At 35.1% G+C, this 18,789-nt stretch overlaps 2 protein-coding genes across 4 annotated transcripts in view; one reads left to right on the forward strand and one right to left on the reverse strand.

Annotated features, from left to right (window-relative positions):
* The first annotated feature begins 3,907 nt into the window (after positions 1-3,907).
* On the forward strand, positions 3,908-4,728 carry LOC125873629 (putative F-box protein At1g67623). Its single transcript, XM_049554517.1, has 4 exons — positions 3,908-4,020; positions 4,112-4,292; positions 4,409-4,591; positions 4,711-4,728. The coding sequence occupies exons 1-4, from the start codon at positions 3,908-3,910 to the stop codon at positions 4,726-4,728; spliced, it is 495 nt and encodes a 164-aa protein (XP_049410474.1).
* A 1-nt stretch (position 4,729) lies between these two features.
* LOC125874866 (vesicle-associated protein 1-2-like) overlaps positions 4,730-18,789 on the reverse strand; it is a 53,063-nt gene continuing 39,003 nt past the window's right edge. The window contains exon 8 of one of the 3 annotated variants that reach the window (XM_049555905.1): positions 4,730-4,776. In XM_049555905.1, coding sequence (XP_049411862.1) covers positions 4,759-4,776 — 18 coding nt within the window. In that variant the 3' untranslated portion in view covers positions 4,730-4,758. The other 2 variants (XM_049555906.1, XM_049555904.1) reach the window with 2 other exon arrangements.

Consider the following 18,789-nt stretch of genomic DNA (forward strand, 5'->3'; position numbering starts at 1 on the left):
TAGTGGTAGAAGCTTATCACTATTTTATCGTACATATTTATTTTATTACGTATTACATGAAATGTATATACAATATGGTATGTTAACCCTTTTGAACATATATAAACTATATGTAGTCTGAAACTATATGTATGTAATGGACATACAATTGATTTACTTGGTCTTTTTTATATCAGGTTATATACAAGCATGTTTTAGTTTATGTAATGAATAACTATGAAAATTGATATAAAAATTAGTGCTCAACAACTTTTATTTTTTATTATCTGTTTTAGTTTACGGAATGATTGTCCAAACTAATATATATATATGGATTGTGATATTCAATTTAGGAGATATACTTTAGATTATATAATAAATGGAATAGACTTATAAAGTGGTTTCATATATGTCATATGTGCATGGAAAAAGTATAATGTCTGTGAAAATTAGTATGCAAATTGATGCTCACCAAATTTATTATTAGTTGTTTTAGTGTATAAAATTGATATCTATGGATTGTGATATTTAATTTAGGTGATATTAGTTTGTATACCTATTTCATACACTATGTGTTTATTTGTTTGAATCAAGATTCCATATCATCTATCCACATGCTAATTCAAGATTGAACGACTCTATCATCTTTCGAAAAAAAAAAAGTTGCTTTCAAAATCTATAAAAATATAAAAAAATTGAAAAAATGGATGAGCCAACGTAAGCCCAATTCATTGTTTCTTTGGGTGGGTTGCCACAATTCAGGTTCATTGTTTTACTGATTTAATAAAGAAAAATTACCTAATTACAGATCTTTTTTTACCCTATTTTCTATTATTCTCTACTATTTTAAGAAATTACAAAAATTCCTTCTTTTTTTTTTTTTCAAATTCTCTTCTTTCCGGATACATAACTTTGAATCTTTCAACTCCACGATTTTCTCCCCTTTTTCATGCCTATAATCACTCCACTATATCACCAGTTACCTCCATCACTCCTTTTTTCGAATTTTAAATATTTTCTCTCTCCACTATATCTCCAGCTCTTTCCAGTTCTTTTTTTTTTTTTTTTATAGAAACACGACAATAAACTCAATTTATTGGTCCTTTATTTTTTTTCATCTCTTTCATTTTCATGTCACAAACTTATATATAGTGTTCAGAAATTTCAAGTACTTAGGGGCAACAAAATACAAGGTGACAAAGTTCTCCTACACAATTGAAGATAAGCTACATATGGATGATGTTCCATCTTTTAGTATTGGGTTTATCCAATTAGTTTCATCTACTCAAGAAAGTCCACGTCGTATCTTTATTTTTGACGATCAAGATTTTATTGAAAATAGATTTAAACAAAATGAAGATTCATTATTCATGTAGAATCTGGAGTTGGAGAAGTCAAAGTCGAAGAAGGATCTCGACTTTAGAGTTATGTATTTGACACATAACTATTACAAATTTCATTATCCTTTACTGACTATGTATCAAATGGTTTTATGTATGTTAAGTACTATTTTATAACTAAATCAGTGTTTATCATATTCATAATTTTTTTTGTATATGATACATAGCTACGTCAAATTATACGGGCATGATACATAAATACTATAATATGTAGTTCATGTATCGATCTCCAACCAAACAACTTATGGGCAACAATTACATGTTAAACGAATCCCGTAACAATACAATACTTATCAATTTAAACGACATACATAAATAGTAATGTATCATGCACTATTTTTTTAGATATGATACGTTAAATTCGAATTTATACTAAATGTATCAATTACATAGCAACTACCACACAATAATGTATCGATCTCAAATCTAACATCTTATGGACAACAATTACTTATTTAATGTATCTAGTATAAATACAATACTTATCAATTTAAACAAGATACATAAATAGTAATGTATTGACAAATCTATCCATCTCGAAAACACAATTCAAAAAACGATTACATAACATTATAAAAGGTATGAATGATCCATCAGAGCTATGTATCTCTTCTGTCTTTTTGTATGTTGTATCAATACATAGTGATACACTGAAAATCTAGACTCATGTTTCTTCACCTCAATAATGTATCTGATTTACAAATTTTTCATCAACTCATTGATCTCTAATTCAGCCGCAATGACTGATTTGAGATTCACAAAACCAAAATTTGACCAACAACAATTTCATCACTTTTATATCGTTCCTACCTCACCTCACATTCTCAGATTTCAGAATGTCTTGACAAGATCGACAAGTTCATGTTGTATCAGTACAATTTTTCGACAAGTTTGATTCAAAAATTAAAAGTTTTTTTGGAAGAATGGGAGAAGAATTTTGAATTTTGAATTGTGCTAGCATGTTACAATTTGTCAATTAATGTATCGATTTAAAACCAAACAGTAATGTATCGATGAAAATCAAACACTTTATGGGCAACTTTACTACTTTAATGTGTAAGGTATGATTACACTACTTAGCATTTTACTAATTATTTTTAAAATAATAGTATATCATGAGTAATATATCATCTCGAGATCACAAATTAAAAAATCGACTACACAATACATATAATTCCATATCTTTCATTATCAGATCTCATTATCCTGAAGTTAAAGTTATAAATAGTAATGTATCATGCACAATTTTATGGACATGATTCATAAATATAAAAGTTGATACATATAAGTCCAACCAGTTGCTCTATCAATATTGTGTTCTTCTACTTTTTCAAATATGACATTTAGTATACAAGTATATAGCCAATGTCGATAGAAAAGGAAAGCGCCATAGAGGCGATGGTGGCAGCCGCGCGAAAGGAGAGGCTAAGAGCCCTCAAAGAAGCTCAAAAACTTCTTCAAATTCCTGACAATGATAGTAACAAGACTAGCGCAGATATTCATGATGTATCTTCTCGAAATTTTTGATAATTTTGAATCAAAATTGAAAGGATCTTCAATGAACCAGGAGAAGAATTTTGAATATCAAAATTTTCAACAATTTTGAATCAAAATTGAAAAGATCTTCGATGTACTGGGAGAAGAATCTTGAATCTCAAAATTTTCGACAATCTTGAATCAAAATTGAAAGGATCTTTGGTGAACTTGAAGATTCAAAAAGAAATTGTTTGTCCAACAACAATGTCATCACTTTTGTATCCTTCATAACTCACTTCGCTTACCCAAAATTTCAACAAAAGTTTTTGAATTAAATTTGAAAGGTTTCTTCGATGAACAGGGGGGCAATTAGAAATTTTGAATTTCTTCGTTCTGTTAGGATTTGGCTCGGTATGATTAGGAGTAAGAAGAAACGTAAGTGTAATTTATGAAATTTAATTAGATTTTCAGACTTTATTCCATTTTTAGCGCAACAGAAGGATCTTCTTGTATTAGAATTAATGTATCTAGATGATGACTTATGTATTGAAAAGGTATAAATTTTAAGAATTATTGCAACGAGAAAAAAAATAGGGATAGCATGTAATTTACTCTTTACACTGTGAGATTTATGTAAGTTATACTTTTAATAATTAATTTAATTAAATGATTTTAATTTTTTAAAGTTTCTAAAAACAATCCTTCTAAAATATTTTATAGAAATCAATAATCCAACTACACATCGGAAAAGGAATCCTAGTACCGCACACACTTTTCCTACTTTCACCTCTATAAGAAAAAATATTTCTAAAAGTTTTCCTTTTTCGGTTTAGTATTTAAAAAAAAATCCAAATCCCATTCAAAGTAGAAAAACTTAAAGAAATATAAACTCAACTATAAATATAGATAAGTTAGACATAACTCAATTGCATTAGTTGCTTGCAGTAATTACTCCCTTCATTGTTGATCCCAATTAGCAAATTAAAATGGTGATTAGCCGTCATTCAAAAAAAATAACGAAGATCAGAGGAACAAGAAATAACAAACTCATAATGAAAGAGAATTTTTCTTCTGCCATTGAATCACTTCCTAATGAGTTACTTACTGAAATTGTTGCAAGGGTTGCTTCTACTTCTTTTCAGAATTATATCAATGCTAAGCTAAGGTATATATTTATTTATGTATCTCATAATTCTATAAATCTTTCTACGATGAGCAATTTTTGTTGTTATTTTCTAACTGATCGATATTTTTAGTTGCAAGGTTTTTCATGAAGTCGCAAATGAACGATACGTATATCAAAATGCAACGTTGGCAGAGTTTTCGATAGAACCTTCGTGGGAGAAGGAAAATCAAGAGAAGATAAACAAAGTTGCTTCATTCTTGGAGTTATGCAGAGAATGCGGAAATACAGAAGCTTTATATAGGAAGGGCGTGGTAAGAATTAATTTTATGTACAGTTTATGTCCGACAAATAATTAAAGATAAATTTTCAATGATTTTTGAATTGAGATTGATACTAATGTATTCGTAAATGTGCTTACTATTTTCAGATGGATTTCTTTAAAGACGATATGCCAGAACTTGCAAGTGAATTTCTGAAGAGAGCAGCAAAAGGAGGTCATATTGGAGCATTCTATGCGATTGGTATAATTTTGGTCTTTATGGGGGGTGAGTTTAGGCAAAAAGGAGTAAAGTTGATTGGCAACATGAAAGGAACAAAGCAACTGAGGAAGGTAGCAAGGGAGTGTCGAAAGAAGTTAGTCGAAATCTTGACACATATTTGGGTGAAAAATCCTTTAGTGTTGGGACAAAGACCCAATCGTTGCACAATTCAGCATCAACGCATTCACAGGAATGGTTGGCCTCGTGACAGTGAGGATGAAGACGAAGATATGGATGTTCATTGTGATGCTTGTAGCTGTGATGTAGAAATTGATCATATCATCAGTGCTTTACCTAAAGTTGACATGTATTAGCTACATGACTTTATCCCCTTTCCCCCCTTTCCTTACTTTTCTACTATTGTAATATTGCGACTCTAAACTTTGTGCATAATTTAGTCTTAGTAATGAAATAAACCATCTCTGGGAAACAAAACTTTGGATCAGTCTCAATTACTCAATCAATAACTATATCTTTTGGATGCAGCTTTCTACATCAATACAAATGTTTTCTGGAAATACTAACAGTAATCATTCTGATTGAGTATTATGCTCTTTGGATCCACATAAACAGATACAATTCTATCCTATTAGCATTACCTGTCTTTAGCAGGCTGAACTTTTTTTGAGTCAAAACTCGTTTGGTAGTCATGCTTCGAAACAAAAAACACCTACATGATAGTTCAATACAGGCTACAGCTCAATGTGGTATTCTTTCTTCTTCTTTTTTTTATAAAGGTAACATTTGCATATCAATCATCAGCTCAAAGCTGGTATCCAAAAATTTACATCACATCCTCCCTCCACACTTGTGTGTCTGGCATAAACAAAAGATAAAGAAAAAAGAAAACTATCCTAGATCCTCCTTCATCTTTATAAGGACCCTAGAATGTCTACAATAGCCACATTATCATCTATATACTCTGAACTACACCAATAGCAAAAAGTGATAATGCAGTTCATCTTAATCTTGTGCAAAGGGCTGCTCTTGTTATCAAAACTCCTAGAATTCCTTTTTTTCCATATGGTCCACCAAATAACTACTGAGACAATTTTCCATCCACTCTTGTTTGTGCACTGCCCTCCATATTCCAACAGGGCATATTCCAGCTTTCTAGAGTCTGTCCTGTTCTCTCTGAAATAGTCTAGCTTATATCTCTGAAGCTAGTAAACAAATTCCACAGCTGGCCAACCACTTTACAATGTAAGAACAGATGGTTAATTGTCTCTGCAACCTGCTCATAAAACCATCTTGGGCACATCTGTATTCCCCTCTTCATAAGATTCTCTTGTACAACCTCTTTCACTACCAACCAAGTAAAAACTACCACTTTATATGGTATTTTAACCTTCCTTATAAGCTTCCAAGGCAGAAAGTTAACTTGAGATCCCATCTAATTCATATTTCTATATGCAGAACTAACAGTGAATAATCCTTTGTTATGACAATTCCATGTAAGAGTGTCTTCTCCTTCCTTGAATCCTTGAATCCTAAGAATTGATCAAGTGTTCCATAAAATTCAGCCAATCTCTCCACCTCCCAGTCTTGCATCAATCTTCTATAGGTAAGGTTCCATCCATGTTCGGACCAAACTTCATAAAGAGTCGACTCTTGTTGTTGGTTCATGTGATGAATATCTGGGAACAAGCGTTTGAGACTTCCATTCCCTAACTAGTTATCTTCCCAAAACCTGTTCTTCCTCCCATTGTTCACATTACATTATGTCTTAGCATAGAAGCCATGCCATAAGTTTCTAATTGATCTCCACAAACTGGTTCCATATGTTTTTTTTTTTTAAACTGATAATGTTGTATTCCTTAGCATTAAGGTATGCTGAAGACCTCCAAAAAGGTAGTAACAAACTAGAACGAGAAACTAATTACAGTAATCCTAAAAGATCTACTAATTGTTCAGCATTTTCTATACAATGTTCTTTACACCAAAAGTAGAAAGTTGCTATGCAGCTCTCTTTGATTTTCTGAATGTTGTTGAATCTATCTTCAAAGTTTCTTCCATTCCTCTCCCTCCAGATAGTCCACTAGATACAGTGTGGGATTATTCTCCACCACTTCTTCTGTGTCTTGCTTCCCCCTCTCCTAATCCAGCAACTTAACAAGTCTGATGTGTGCTCTGGCATTGACCATTTTGTCTCGGTTAAACTGAGGAACATAGTCCAAAGCTGAGATGTGACTTTACAATGGAGGAACAGATGATTATTTGTCTCTCTAGCGTCACTACATAACATGCATCTGGACACAATTGGCAATCCCTTTTTCTGAAGTATCTCATGAGTGAGGCAAGCTTTCTTGATTACTAACCAAGCAAAGCACTTGACCTTAGTAGGAGCCATACTTTTCCATACATGCTTCCAAGGGCCTATTTTGTTTTAAGGCATCCAGGATACCTCTTTCCTATAAATTCTACCTACAGAGAACTTGCCATCCTTATCATGTTTCCATCTAAAAGTGTCATCCTCTACAGTAGTGCCTTTGAAACCATCAATCATCTGCAATAGCTCCACAAACCTGCCTACTTCCCAGTCATTAAGATGCCTCCTGAAGAAGAAGTTCCATCCCTGTGGGGACCAGCTATCAGCCACTGTAACCTCAAGGTTAGTGCATATATTGGCCAGATCAGGGAAAACTTGCATTAAAACTTCTTGTCCAATCCATAGGTCCTTCCAAAATAGTATTTTGTTCCTAGCACCCACCTCATAACATGAATTCTCTACTAGTGTAGGCCAAAGATTCCTTATAGATCTCCATACCGATGTTTCGTAGGTGGTTGATACTGCATTGGTACACCATTGCTCTGTCTGGCCATACTTATTCAGGATTACCTCCTTCCATAGAGCATGATCATTTCCATTTAATCTCCATAACCATTTCATGAGCAAGCAATCATTCTGTAGTTTCAGATTCCTGACTCCTAAACCACCAGCCTCCTTGTGTAATTGTGCAGTCTTCCATTCTACCAAATGATACCCCTTTCCCTCCTTGTTCCCAAACCAAAGAAAATTTCTTCTTAGTCGGTCCAACTTCTTGACCACACTTATTGGAATAGGGAATAGGGACATCACATATGTGGGAAGCGAGTCCAGAACTGCATTTATCAAAATGAGCCTGCCTCCAAGGGACAAGTATTGCGTCTTCCAGTTTGCCAACTTCTTTTCCGTCTTTTCCAAAATCCTATCCCAGATAATCAATTCTTTGTGTTTGTTGCCTAATGGCATGCCTAGATAGACTGTTGGTAATTTGTCTACCTTACACCCCAAGATACCAGCTAGTTCCTCCATCTGCACCACTTCTTTAATAGGAAAGAGGTTACTTTTCCTCTAGTTAACGCTTAAACCAGAAATGGCTTCAAAAACAATTAGTATCATCCTGATATAGCAAATTTGTTCAGCTATAGCTTCACAAAATATCACAGTATCATCTGCATACAACAGATGACATACTTCCATATCTACTCCTGCTCTGCTGCTAACCTTGAATCCCTTTATCCACCCACCTATTGCTATTGCAATCCTCAACATACTGTTGAAACCCTCAATGGTAATGATGAATATGGTAATGATGAATAGGAAAGGGGAGAGAGGGTCACCTTGTCTAAGACCCCTCTCTGATGGAAAAAAACCCACAGGTTCTCCATTTACAAGTATGGAGAACCTAACAGTTTTAATACAAAAGCCAATCCATTTCAACCACCTTTCACCGAATCCCATTTGTCTGAGAATGTTTAGCAAAAAATCCCAGTTCATGTGATTATAAGCCTTCTCTATATCTAGCTTGCACATAATGCCTGGCACCTCCCCTCTCAATCTAGTATCCACACATTTATTGGCTATAAGAGCAGCGTCCATGATCTGTCTTCCTTTAATAAAGGCCATTTGATGAGTGTTCACCAATTTATTTACTACCCTTTTCAAACTGGTTCCATATGTGGATGTCACTTCCTTAGTCTTCCAGGGTCCTTCTTTCCCATATTTGGCTTGGATTACCCTATCCCACAAAGATTGTCCTTCTAAAAGAAATCTTCATAACCTTCATGAGAAGACTTATGTTCTGCTTTCTAAGATTTTTGATGGCCAGTCCTCCTTGCTTCTTGGAAAGTAGCAATATCTTCCATTTGACTTGGTGGAAACCTTTATATTGCTTCTCATCGTGCCACAAAAAGTTACTTCTCATAGCATCAATTATTTCTTCCACCTTTGCAGGAAGGGGAAAAACTGGCATCAAGTAAGTTGGTAATGCATCCAAAACTGAGTTGATCAGCACTAATCTACCACCTCTTGATAAATATTGAGACTCCCATCTAGACAATCTTTACTCACATCTTTCCACTACTCCATTCCATATCTTTTGGATTTGCTTTGGGCACCCAAAGGCATACCCAAGTATGTTGCTGGTAACTGTCCTATTTCTCCACCCAAAATATCCACCAGATTTTGTATCTTGGGCACATCATTGATTGGAAAGATGTCTCTTTCTCCAATTAGTGTCCAACCCTGATACCGACTCAAATAGTATGAGAACTATCCTCAAAATTTTTAGTTGGCAGTCTTCTGCATCACAAAAAATCAAAGTGTCATCTACATATTGCAGATGGATGATTTCCAATCTAGTATTCACCTCTTTGACCACATTAAAACCCCTTATCCAATCATTCCTATGCGCTGTTTTAATCATACTGTTCAGGCCTTCCATGACTAGCAAAAATAAGAAAGGTGAGAGTGGATCACCTTGTCTCAAGCCTCTGTTTGCCGGAAAGAAACCTTCAGGAGAACCATTTATCAGTATTGAGAACTTGACAGTGCTAATGCAAAACCTTATCCATCTAATCCACTTCCTCCCGAAACCCATACTATGTAGAATTCCAAGCAAATAGTCCCAGTTAACATGGTCATATGCCTTCACTCTTGAGTCAAGACATTCATTTGCAATGAAAACAACATCAGTGATTTGTCTTCCTTTCAGAAAGCCCATTTGTTGAGTGTCAACTAGCTTTGGCATCACCTTCTTTAGCCATTCTATAAGAATTTTGGAAATTAGCTTGTAGACACTTCCAATGAGACTGATTGGTCTAAAATCTCTCAATTCTTTGGCTCCATTCTTCTTTGGAATGAGTGTAATGTAAGTTGCATTAAGGCTCTTTTCAAAAACTTCCTGAGAATGGAAGTTCTGGATAGTAGCATCACATCCTCCTTTAAAATCTCCCAACACTTCACGAAGAAACCGATACCCATCCAGACCTAGTGCCTTGTCTATAGCACATGCCTTGAGCCCTTTCAGGACCTCATCTTCTTCAAAAGGTTTCTGTAAATCTTGTTGCTCCTCCCTGCTGATCACTGGACAGTGGTTCATGTTGTAAGCAGGTCTACAATTTTCAGTCTCACAGTACAACTTCTTATAAAATAAAATTTACCTCGTAAAAGCAAAGCTAGGACCACAACTATAGTTCTATCATCCCAAGACACTGAAAATATTCAACTAATATACTTTAGAATTAGTAAGCAATTCAGACTCAAAAAGATGTACAAAAGTTCTCCTAGAAAGTATTCAAATCACCCCGCACACCTACCCACAGAAACCAGAGAGAGTATAATCTCAGAGTTGTGAGGTCATCAAACGTTTCTGACAATGAACCCCAAAAGAATACCAGCCAAGCTAACCAGCAAGATGTACAAAAGTCGAACTCCAGTACGACGTTCGTGACATCCATGCCTAAGAAGATCCTGGACAATGGTTTCAAACAGAACCAAATGATAAAATCCTCTTAGCCAAAATGTCAAAACAACAGATGGAAATTTTTCTTTGTGCACACCTACTAAATTCAAACAGTTGTTGCAAGAAAATCCAGATAAAGGCCCAAGCTTGCTATGAAGTTCCCAGCTTAGGCCAAATCACCAGCCTATGGTCATCACACTAAAACTAAGTAGTCTATGAACTATTTTCTGCTGATTGCACAATAAAGTTTCTTAAAATCAACTTGATCAAGTTCTAGTCTCTAACAGTTACCACCTTCTAACGGACCTGTTTACTGCTATAACTGGGGATTAATGACCTTCAAGCTACCATGCACAGCAAATTATCTGGAACTTGTAAACTAGCAGACAGAAAAAGGAAACATCAATTTACTTAAAAACCATTGACCAGTAATGCAGAAACACAGGGAAGACACATTTTCTTTGACTGCCGCACTAACGCAGTCTCCTTCTGGAATAATACAAATGCTAGTAGCATTAACATAAACTCCTCCCATAATCATTGCTTCAAAGACCAGGCCTCTCGGGTTCACTTGGAATATCATTAATAGCAGCAGGACTGTAAATAGGTTTGTAACCTGGAAAGACCTGTTACCTTTTTGTCTTTGAAACATTTGGCTCACTGGAAATGACAATACCACAACAACATACCAGTGTAGTCCCACAATACTTTTCAAAAATAATAAAATCATTTTCCCTTATAAAAATGTCAGCCCAAGGGCTATGGAAATCCATTTGTGAACAAATAGCCAGACTAGTGATATGCCCATTGCGGATAGTTGAGAAATACCTAGAAGGTACCACTATAAGCTTAATATGGACAGTTCTTCATTAGGTACTCTAGAAGTTGGAGGTATGGGAGGGGTTTTTTGCGATAGCAGCGAAAATTGGGTTCTTGGATTCATGAAAGGTGTTCCAAAAGCTACTAACAACATGACCGAACTTTGTGCCTAGCTCTACAGATTGAGGATCACTGTGGAAAATAACTACATGCCGCGAAAAATCAACATTGACTCCTTAGAGGTAATTAATCTACTCCTTAAAAACAAAGACCTTACTCTACTATTATGGATGAATGCAGGCTATTGACGGAGATGCTACAAGCACCTCAGCTGACTCACTGCTACAAAGAACAGAACCACGTCACAGACTTACTAGCTAAGGAAGTAGCAAAGAAGAAACTTTTTGGTGACATATTTTTGTTGATAGTTCCTCCTTGTTCGCCTACGATGCTTTTTTTTTTTTTGAAATTGGTAACTTTGTGTATTTCTATCAATGTTAAGATCAGGCAGTACATTGGTTGTACTTTGCACCATATTTACATCAAAAAACTCTTAAGAAACTGGAGCTATTCTAGTCTTCTATAGGGAGCTTAATACATCTAGAATTTCCACAGTTTCTACAGAGTGAGACTGTCTACACCAAAAACTAAAGAGCAAAATACAATTCATCTTCAAATGTTGGATAGAGTTGCTCTTATTTTCAGAACATCTAGAATTCCTATCTTTCCATATTGTCCACCATATACAGGCCTACGATGCTTTTCAGTTACACATATTAGGAACTCCTTTTAAAAGATCCATCCCAGTTATCTATACCAATCCCGGCACTCCAGAGTCTGTCTGAACCCTGTATTTTGTAATGATGCCTAACTATGTTTAATATATATAGAGAACCGTCAATTAATCCAAAGAAAAAGAAAGAAACATCAGATACCAGGTCTCGGTTGAGCTTGGCATTTTGTCGAAGAATGGAATCTCTCTCTTCCATCAACCTCAAAATGAGATCTCTGGCCTGCAGTACAACCAAGAAATAATTTTTGTATCAAAAAGAGATTATCACACATCTATCTGGTATCAAGGTCGGAAATGTGAGAGAACATTAAGTTTGACACTAGCATGCTGAAAAAACGAAACCCGTTGCCTATCACTTCCCAAATCCAAAGATAGATGTTGAGGCATAATGTGTTTCTGGTAGAAGAATCAAGCATAGACAGTTCTTATTCAACAATTAGCTAATGTGGCTATGATTTTAAAATGTCAATTAATGACCAGTTCTTCTTTTCTGATCATAAATGGCAATGGAAAGCAAAAATCAGAAAGCACCTTCAGGATTTCGTACTTCAGTCAACAGTGGAACTAGTGACAAACATGACGAATTCTTGAAATGTAACTCACTTAAGGATTCATCTGTATCTCTTTCACACATACCCGCAACTCAGAGATGTTCCTCAAACATTCTGTCTCTAGGGCATGGATTTTTGATATAAGAATATCAGCACATGGCAAGTAATATATATTTATTCTCTTATATTCGATATTTTTTTCTCACCCATAATTATCCTACTTTTGGCACCAAAACCATGGTCAAGTTCTCATTACTCCATCTCTGACTCTTAACTACGTCCTACAAGTTTCTGAATGCCCATTTAGCTTTATTATTATCAGCGGACTTACGCAATTCCTTGTAGGATCATGTTACAGGACAAACAATTGCATGGGGGATGCAAGTCAAGAAACATTTACTATCTGCCAGATGGCTCATTTCACTGCATTACAACTGGTCATCCTCATTCTCTTAACTTCGACATATAATTTCTGATTTTCCTCCATAACAACACTAGTTTATGACTCGTATCAATTTGGAAAACAAAAATGTGCTTCTTCCCAAAACAAGACAGTAGTAAATTCCCATCCCTTTTAGAACCTGTCCACCATGATTACATTGGACCATGCCTGTAAGTTCTAGTCTAAGCTCATTACTGTATTACAATGATTGACGATTACTCCAACTGCACTGGAATATTCCCAATGGAAATATCTTCCAAGCTGTTTTACATACTTACAAACTATTGAAAACTACAATCCGTTAGGAGTCCCCATTTGTATCGTAAAAAGTGACCATACCAAAGAGTATCTTTATGGGTCGGTTCAAAGATTCCTATCTTCCCAAGAGTACTCCATCACTCATCTTCTCCTAATTCTCTACAACAAAAGTGGATAGTTAAGTCTAAGAACGATCACCTAGTTGGACCACCCATACATTACTCCATCACCATAGTGTTCCTCTTCAATTTTAAATAAAACTAGCTCTTGTTGTCAGCTAATCAGCTATATGCCTTCATCAGCTCCACAAACCAAATACGTTGTTCTGTTATTATCCTAAAAATCTTTTGTATAAACTTCCACAGAGTTTTTAGGAGTAAATACTTTGAAGAGAAACTTCAGGAACTGTTGCAGGTTCGATTCTCAACTCTCCCATTTGCGAATACTGTTTTCCATGGCTATTATAAGCCATTTAATTTATTTTTAAAAAAACAATTAAAAGTGAGAGTTGAGATTTGATCCAGGGTCACAGGTAAGGGAAGTAGGATGCAACCAACATGTCATGAGCCTTCTTTTGCATGTTAGTAGGCAAATTAAATATATATACTATTTCACTAGGTATATATACATATATATACATGATTTTTTCGAAGCTAACAGGTGCACGAGCACCCCCACCCTTCCACATGGGTCCACCTCTTATCATCAAAGGAATCAAAATGAGGCTCGAGCAAGTGAAATAAGTGCATTTGTACATGTCCCAAAGTGTTACAACAGAATAAAGATGAAAAAGCAACTAGGTTACAAACTGAAGGAGTTCGAGTAAAGTTAAGAGGCAATTTTAAAATGGATCACTAACGGTTTTTTTTTTTTTTTTTAAAAAAAAGGCTCAATTGCACATTAGTATGTCTGCAAAGATTAGAGCTTAGCAGAAATCAACTTCAGCCTCAAGCAAAGGTTTGAAATTCACAAATTCAATAGCGAATTGATGAGTTCCACATATTTCAGGGGAGTCTTTGAAGAACAATTTAGAGCATATAATTTGGGATCAAAAATGATGATTAAATGAGAGCACACAAACATAACGGATGAGGATTGTTGATATGATCACCAAAAAGGTGTTTTAGCTTACTGGAGAAAGAAAAGAAATTTCGTCCCATATTCCACAACATCACTACTAATAGAGATCAAAAGTGGGTTAGATGGAAGTAAGGGAAAAATACTTGGAGCAAGACTACTGAAGATGATAGTTGATTTTTTAAAAACAAGCATGAGATGCTACAAGTGTATCAATCTGAGTGATGATATTCACATAATGCAATGCAAGACCAGCAGATCCCAACCTCTGGTTGTTGTTTTTCATAGATTTCTCTCCATCTGCAAGGATCAGCAAGGTAATCATGAAACCACAAACTTTCCAGTCTAGTCACTAAACCATGTGCAGTCTAGTCAAGATTACAATTAACTTGATACATTATGCAAAATCAAAACAGAAATTTAAGATGATGATGATTCAACAAAAGAAGTTTGCAAGTGTCTCTCATGAGTTTCTGTCCCCCAAAATGATTCCAAACATACCATTTCAAATGGGACCATTGAAACAGCCATGGGTTGTACAATCAGATTAACTGTAACATCATAGACAAGTATTGAGCAATAAGCATAATCTGCGAACTCTAGTTCTGTTGTTCGAATAACTAGTAGCAGATTACTCAAAAATTCATCCAAGATCAAGGAATCTCCCCTGACCACTAGACATGCTTCAACAACAGGAAACCATTTGTTTTCAACAGACAGCTTGATAGGATGTTACAATAAAGTCAAGATTAGACAAATATTTGGTAAGTTTACGGTCACTCTACGATCTGAAAGAGTTTCCTTGAGCCTGGCATAGTGATTCAGGAGTTTGGCATAACTTACAATGAAACTGAATTCACAAGAATAAGTTAAGAGGATGTTACATCAAAGTCAAGATTAGACAAATATTTATGAAGTTTGTGGTGACTCTATGGTCTGAAACAGTTTCCTCGAGCCTGGTGTAGTAAGTTTTGCATAGTTATTCAGGAGTTTGGAATAACTTACAATAAAGCTGACCATTTTGTCTTATACCAGCATTCTGACCCGAATTTTTGCATTTACTTGGTGGTTTATGTTGACAATATAGTCATCACATGCAATGAACACAAGATTGTATCACCAAATTGAAGCAGAATCTCTATTAGCACTTTCAGACTAATCATCTAAGGAATTACAATATTTTCTTGGTATTGAGGTCGCTTATTCTATATCAGGTATTACCATTTTACAACGGAAGTATGCTCTAGAGATACTTGAGGAGACAGGAATGGCATGTTCTAGATATACTTAGGAGACAGGAATGACAAGTTATAGACCTATCGACACTTCTATGGATCCAAATGTTAACCTTCTACAAAGATAGGGGTAGCTCCTTAGTGATCCTGCAAGATATAGGTGGTTGGTTGGTTGGTAAGTTAAACTACCTCACTGTAACTCAACTTAACGTTGTCTTTCCTGTGAGTGTTGCAAGTTAGAGTATAGACTCTCCATGCAATAGTCATGGAAAATTGAATGGTTGGTGGGCTAGTTTTTTCATGTTTTTTAACAATTCAACATAAAAGTTCAATAAAAAAAAAGGAAGGATCTCTGAAGATACAGAACAAAAACTTGAATGCAAGCATTAGTTAAGAAAGTAACAGAAATATCAAATTAAGAACAATCACTCCTCCAACCAGCCCCTACATGACAGTAAAAAATCACCATAAGAGAAGTTAAATTGAAGGTTCAAATGCATACCAGAACAGCCAAATGCAGCATGGATTTCCAAATGAAGGAAATGCACAATGTCCACAAGCTTCTCTGTTACCTTCAGTAACGAGTAAACCAGTTGGTATAATATTCAAAGAAATTTGATTAATAAATCTAGAACAGTCTAACCTTATCATGCTAAGAATATGTATCATTAACGGGTCCACTAAGAAATAGTAATCAAATTACGATTATTTAAATTCAAGAATTAAAGAGATATATAAAGCAGCACTGACTTGCTACCTCTTCTAATATCTTGGACCAGAGGGATTTTTTTAAAAAAATTTTGACATGTTTCCTTTGACTTTTCAACTCTGCCCTTAAAATTGCAATGGTATCTCCTACACAAACGAAAAAGAAAAAGATCAAAAAACAGACAACAACAACGGAGAAAAAACTCACAGATGCTAGTCTCTATAAAACCTAACATCATTCTTGATCTGTCACTTAAATTAATCAACATGTGTTAAATCATTTTCTTAGGTAGTTGCATGAAAAAAAATTAATTTCGTGAAGCACAAAGTAAACAGTGATTAAGGAGTATCATTAAAGCAATCAAGTAATGAGCTCTCATCCTCATAACCAGATTAATATCACCCAGACAAAATAGTTCCTAATATTAAATGGATGGGTGGTCAGAAAAGGAAAAGATTCTGAAAAGGGGTAAGCTTTAAAACTACTCATTACTCATGAAGTCTACGTCTAAAACCATGTCAGTTTGTTCATTATTGTAAAAAAAACTAAAAACAAAAGGATCGAAAACTATGGTTCACTAAACCTGAAAGTATACAGAATAAGGAGTATGTAAGCATCTACAGCCAAATACATGAAAAAGAATGAATTGATTAGCTATGTTTCTCGGACTTTTCAAAAATGTTGCCGGATGCATGTTGAATCCTCCAAAAGTACCGCACTTTTGGAAGTCCGGAAACGGGTGCAACACCATTTTTGGAGAGTCCAAGCAACATAGCGGATCAGTACAAACTCGAGTCCGGAGCCAAAAGGGCAAGAAAATTAGCCAAAAATTCCCAAAGGGCAACAAAATTGAGTGGAGAACCAAAAGGGCAACATTTAGACGGTCTAACAAACACCGTTTAAATTACGAAAAAAGGAGCACGGCGCGAAATACGATGCGCCTTGCAAGGCGCATGGCTCGCAACCTTACAAGGCACAAGGCTCCTGCGCCTCTTTTCTTTCCCTTTTTTTTTTTAGTTTATGTTGTAATGTTTTGTTTTTAGTTAGGTTAAGTTTTTTCTTTTCTTTTTTTAGTTTTTCCTTTCAATTTTTGTTTTTTATTTTGAAGTTGTTCCTATTTATTTTGCATGTGATTTTTATATTTTTTTTAGCAAATTATCCGATTTTTAGGTAAGATTTTATTAATTCAAGTTTGAAAAATATCAAAATCTTGCTATTTATTTTAAAATCTTACTATAAATTTTATTTTTCCTTTGAATTTTTGTTTTTTATTTTGAATAATTTGCTAAATAAAAATAAAAATCACATGCAAAATAAATAGGAACAACTTCAAAATAAAAAACAAAAATTAAAAGTAAAACAAAAAAAAAGAAGAGAAAAAACTAACTAAAACAAAACATTAAACATGAACTAAAAAAAAGAAAAAAAAGGAAAGAGGCACAGGAGCCTTGAGCCTTATAAGGCGCATCGTACTTCGCACCTTACTCCTTTTCCCTAATTTAGATGGTGTTTGTTAGACCGTTTAAATGTTGCCATTTTGGTTATCAACTCAATTTTGTTGCCCTTTTAGAATCTTTAGCTAATTTTCTTGCCTTTTTGGCTCCGGACTCGTACAAACTCCCTACACCTGGCTGAGATTTCCATGGTTGTCACCACCAAAACTTCTATGCTATGATTGAACAGAAAACAACAAATTAAACCAGTTAACACAACTACTGCAAGCTAATTGCTTTACTATCACCTATAGTCCATTCTACACCTTTCCCTCATTGCCAAGGGGAAAATACGGAAAAAGTTCTATAAAGCCTTCTTTTGGGTAGCATTCTAAACAGTTTTTGTCAAAGGCGCGCTTAAGCCCTGAAGAGAGGCTCAAAATATGTTGAGCGCTTCGGCTCGCTTTATGTGCGCTTCAGTGTCATCATCAAGGTTTTAAGACATACTTTCCTTGCCAACAAGCCCTTTTGAAGAGAAGACACTAAACAATTGAAATTTCACTTTATCAAAAAAAAAAATCAATTTCTTTGGTCATATATTTGTTATTCATGTTTATAATTATTAGGCTTAGACTAAACATATATATTTGTATTTTTTCCCTTTGTGCCTTTTTGTTAAATCCCACACTTTATTTGCGCTTAAATCCCCAACAGACCTTAGAGCTTTTCGGCGCTTTTCACCTTTGATAACGTTGATGCCTGATCCTGAATAATTTTGTAATGCTTTTAAGTTTGTTTGGAGGTCTCTAACTAGACCCATGAATGAGAATAATACCGTGGAAAGGTATGCAAATATTTACACGTGTGTGGAAAGTGTATGAACATAGCATAAATGGCTAAAATCGTCGAAGTTGGAAAATGGAACAAGGCTCCACTCCCAAGTAGGTTCGTGCCCAAAGAGCCATGACAAGGCTTGGGAGGGAGATTGAGGCAAGCCACAGTGGTTTTATGCTCCAAGACACGCTCGTTGAAAGAGAAGCTAAGCCAGGACAAGCTTCACACGATAAGTTTGCACCGGAAAAAAGCCTGATAGCCAAAGGAAAAGACTCAGCGATGGGCTCACATCCGAGTCCAACTGCGCGAGGCTCAGTCTCTATATATACCCTAGATCATGAGTTTTTTGCCATTTTCAAATTTCAATATTTGGCTATGTGTTAGGAGAACTA

The sequence above is a fragment of the Solanum stenotomum genome, chromosome 8, assembly GCF_019186545.1.
Source record: "Solanum stenotomum isolate F172 chromosome 8, ASM1918654v1, whole genome shotgun sequence".
Classification (NCBI taxonomy): domain Eukaryota; kingdom Viridiplantae; phylum Streptophyta; class Magnoliopsida; order Solanales; family Solanaceae; genus Solanum; species Solanum stenotomum.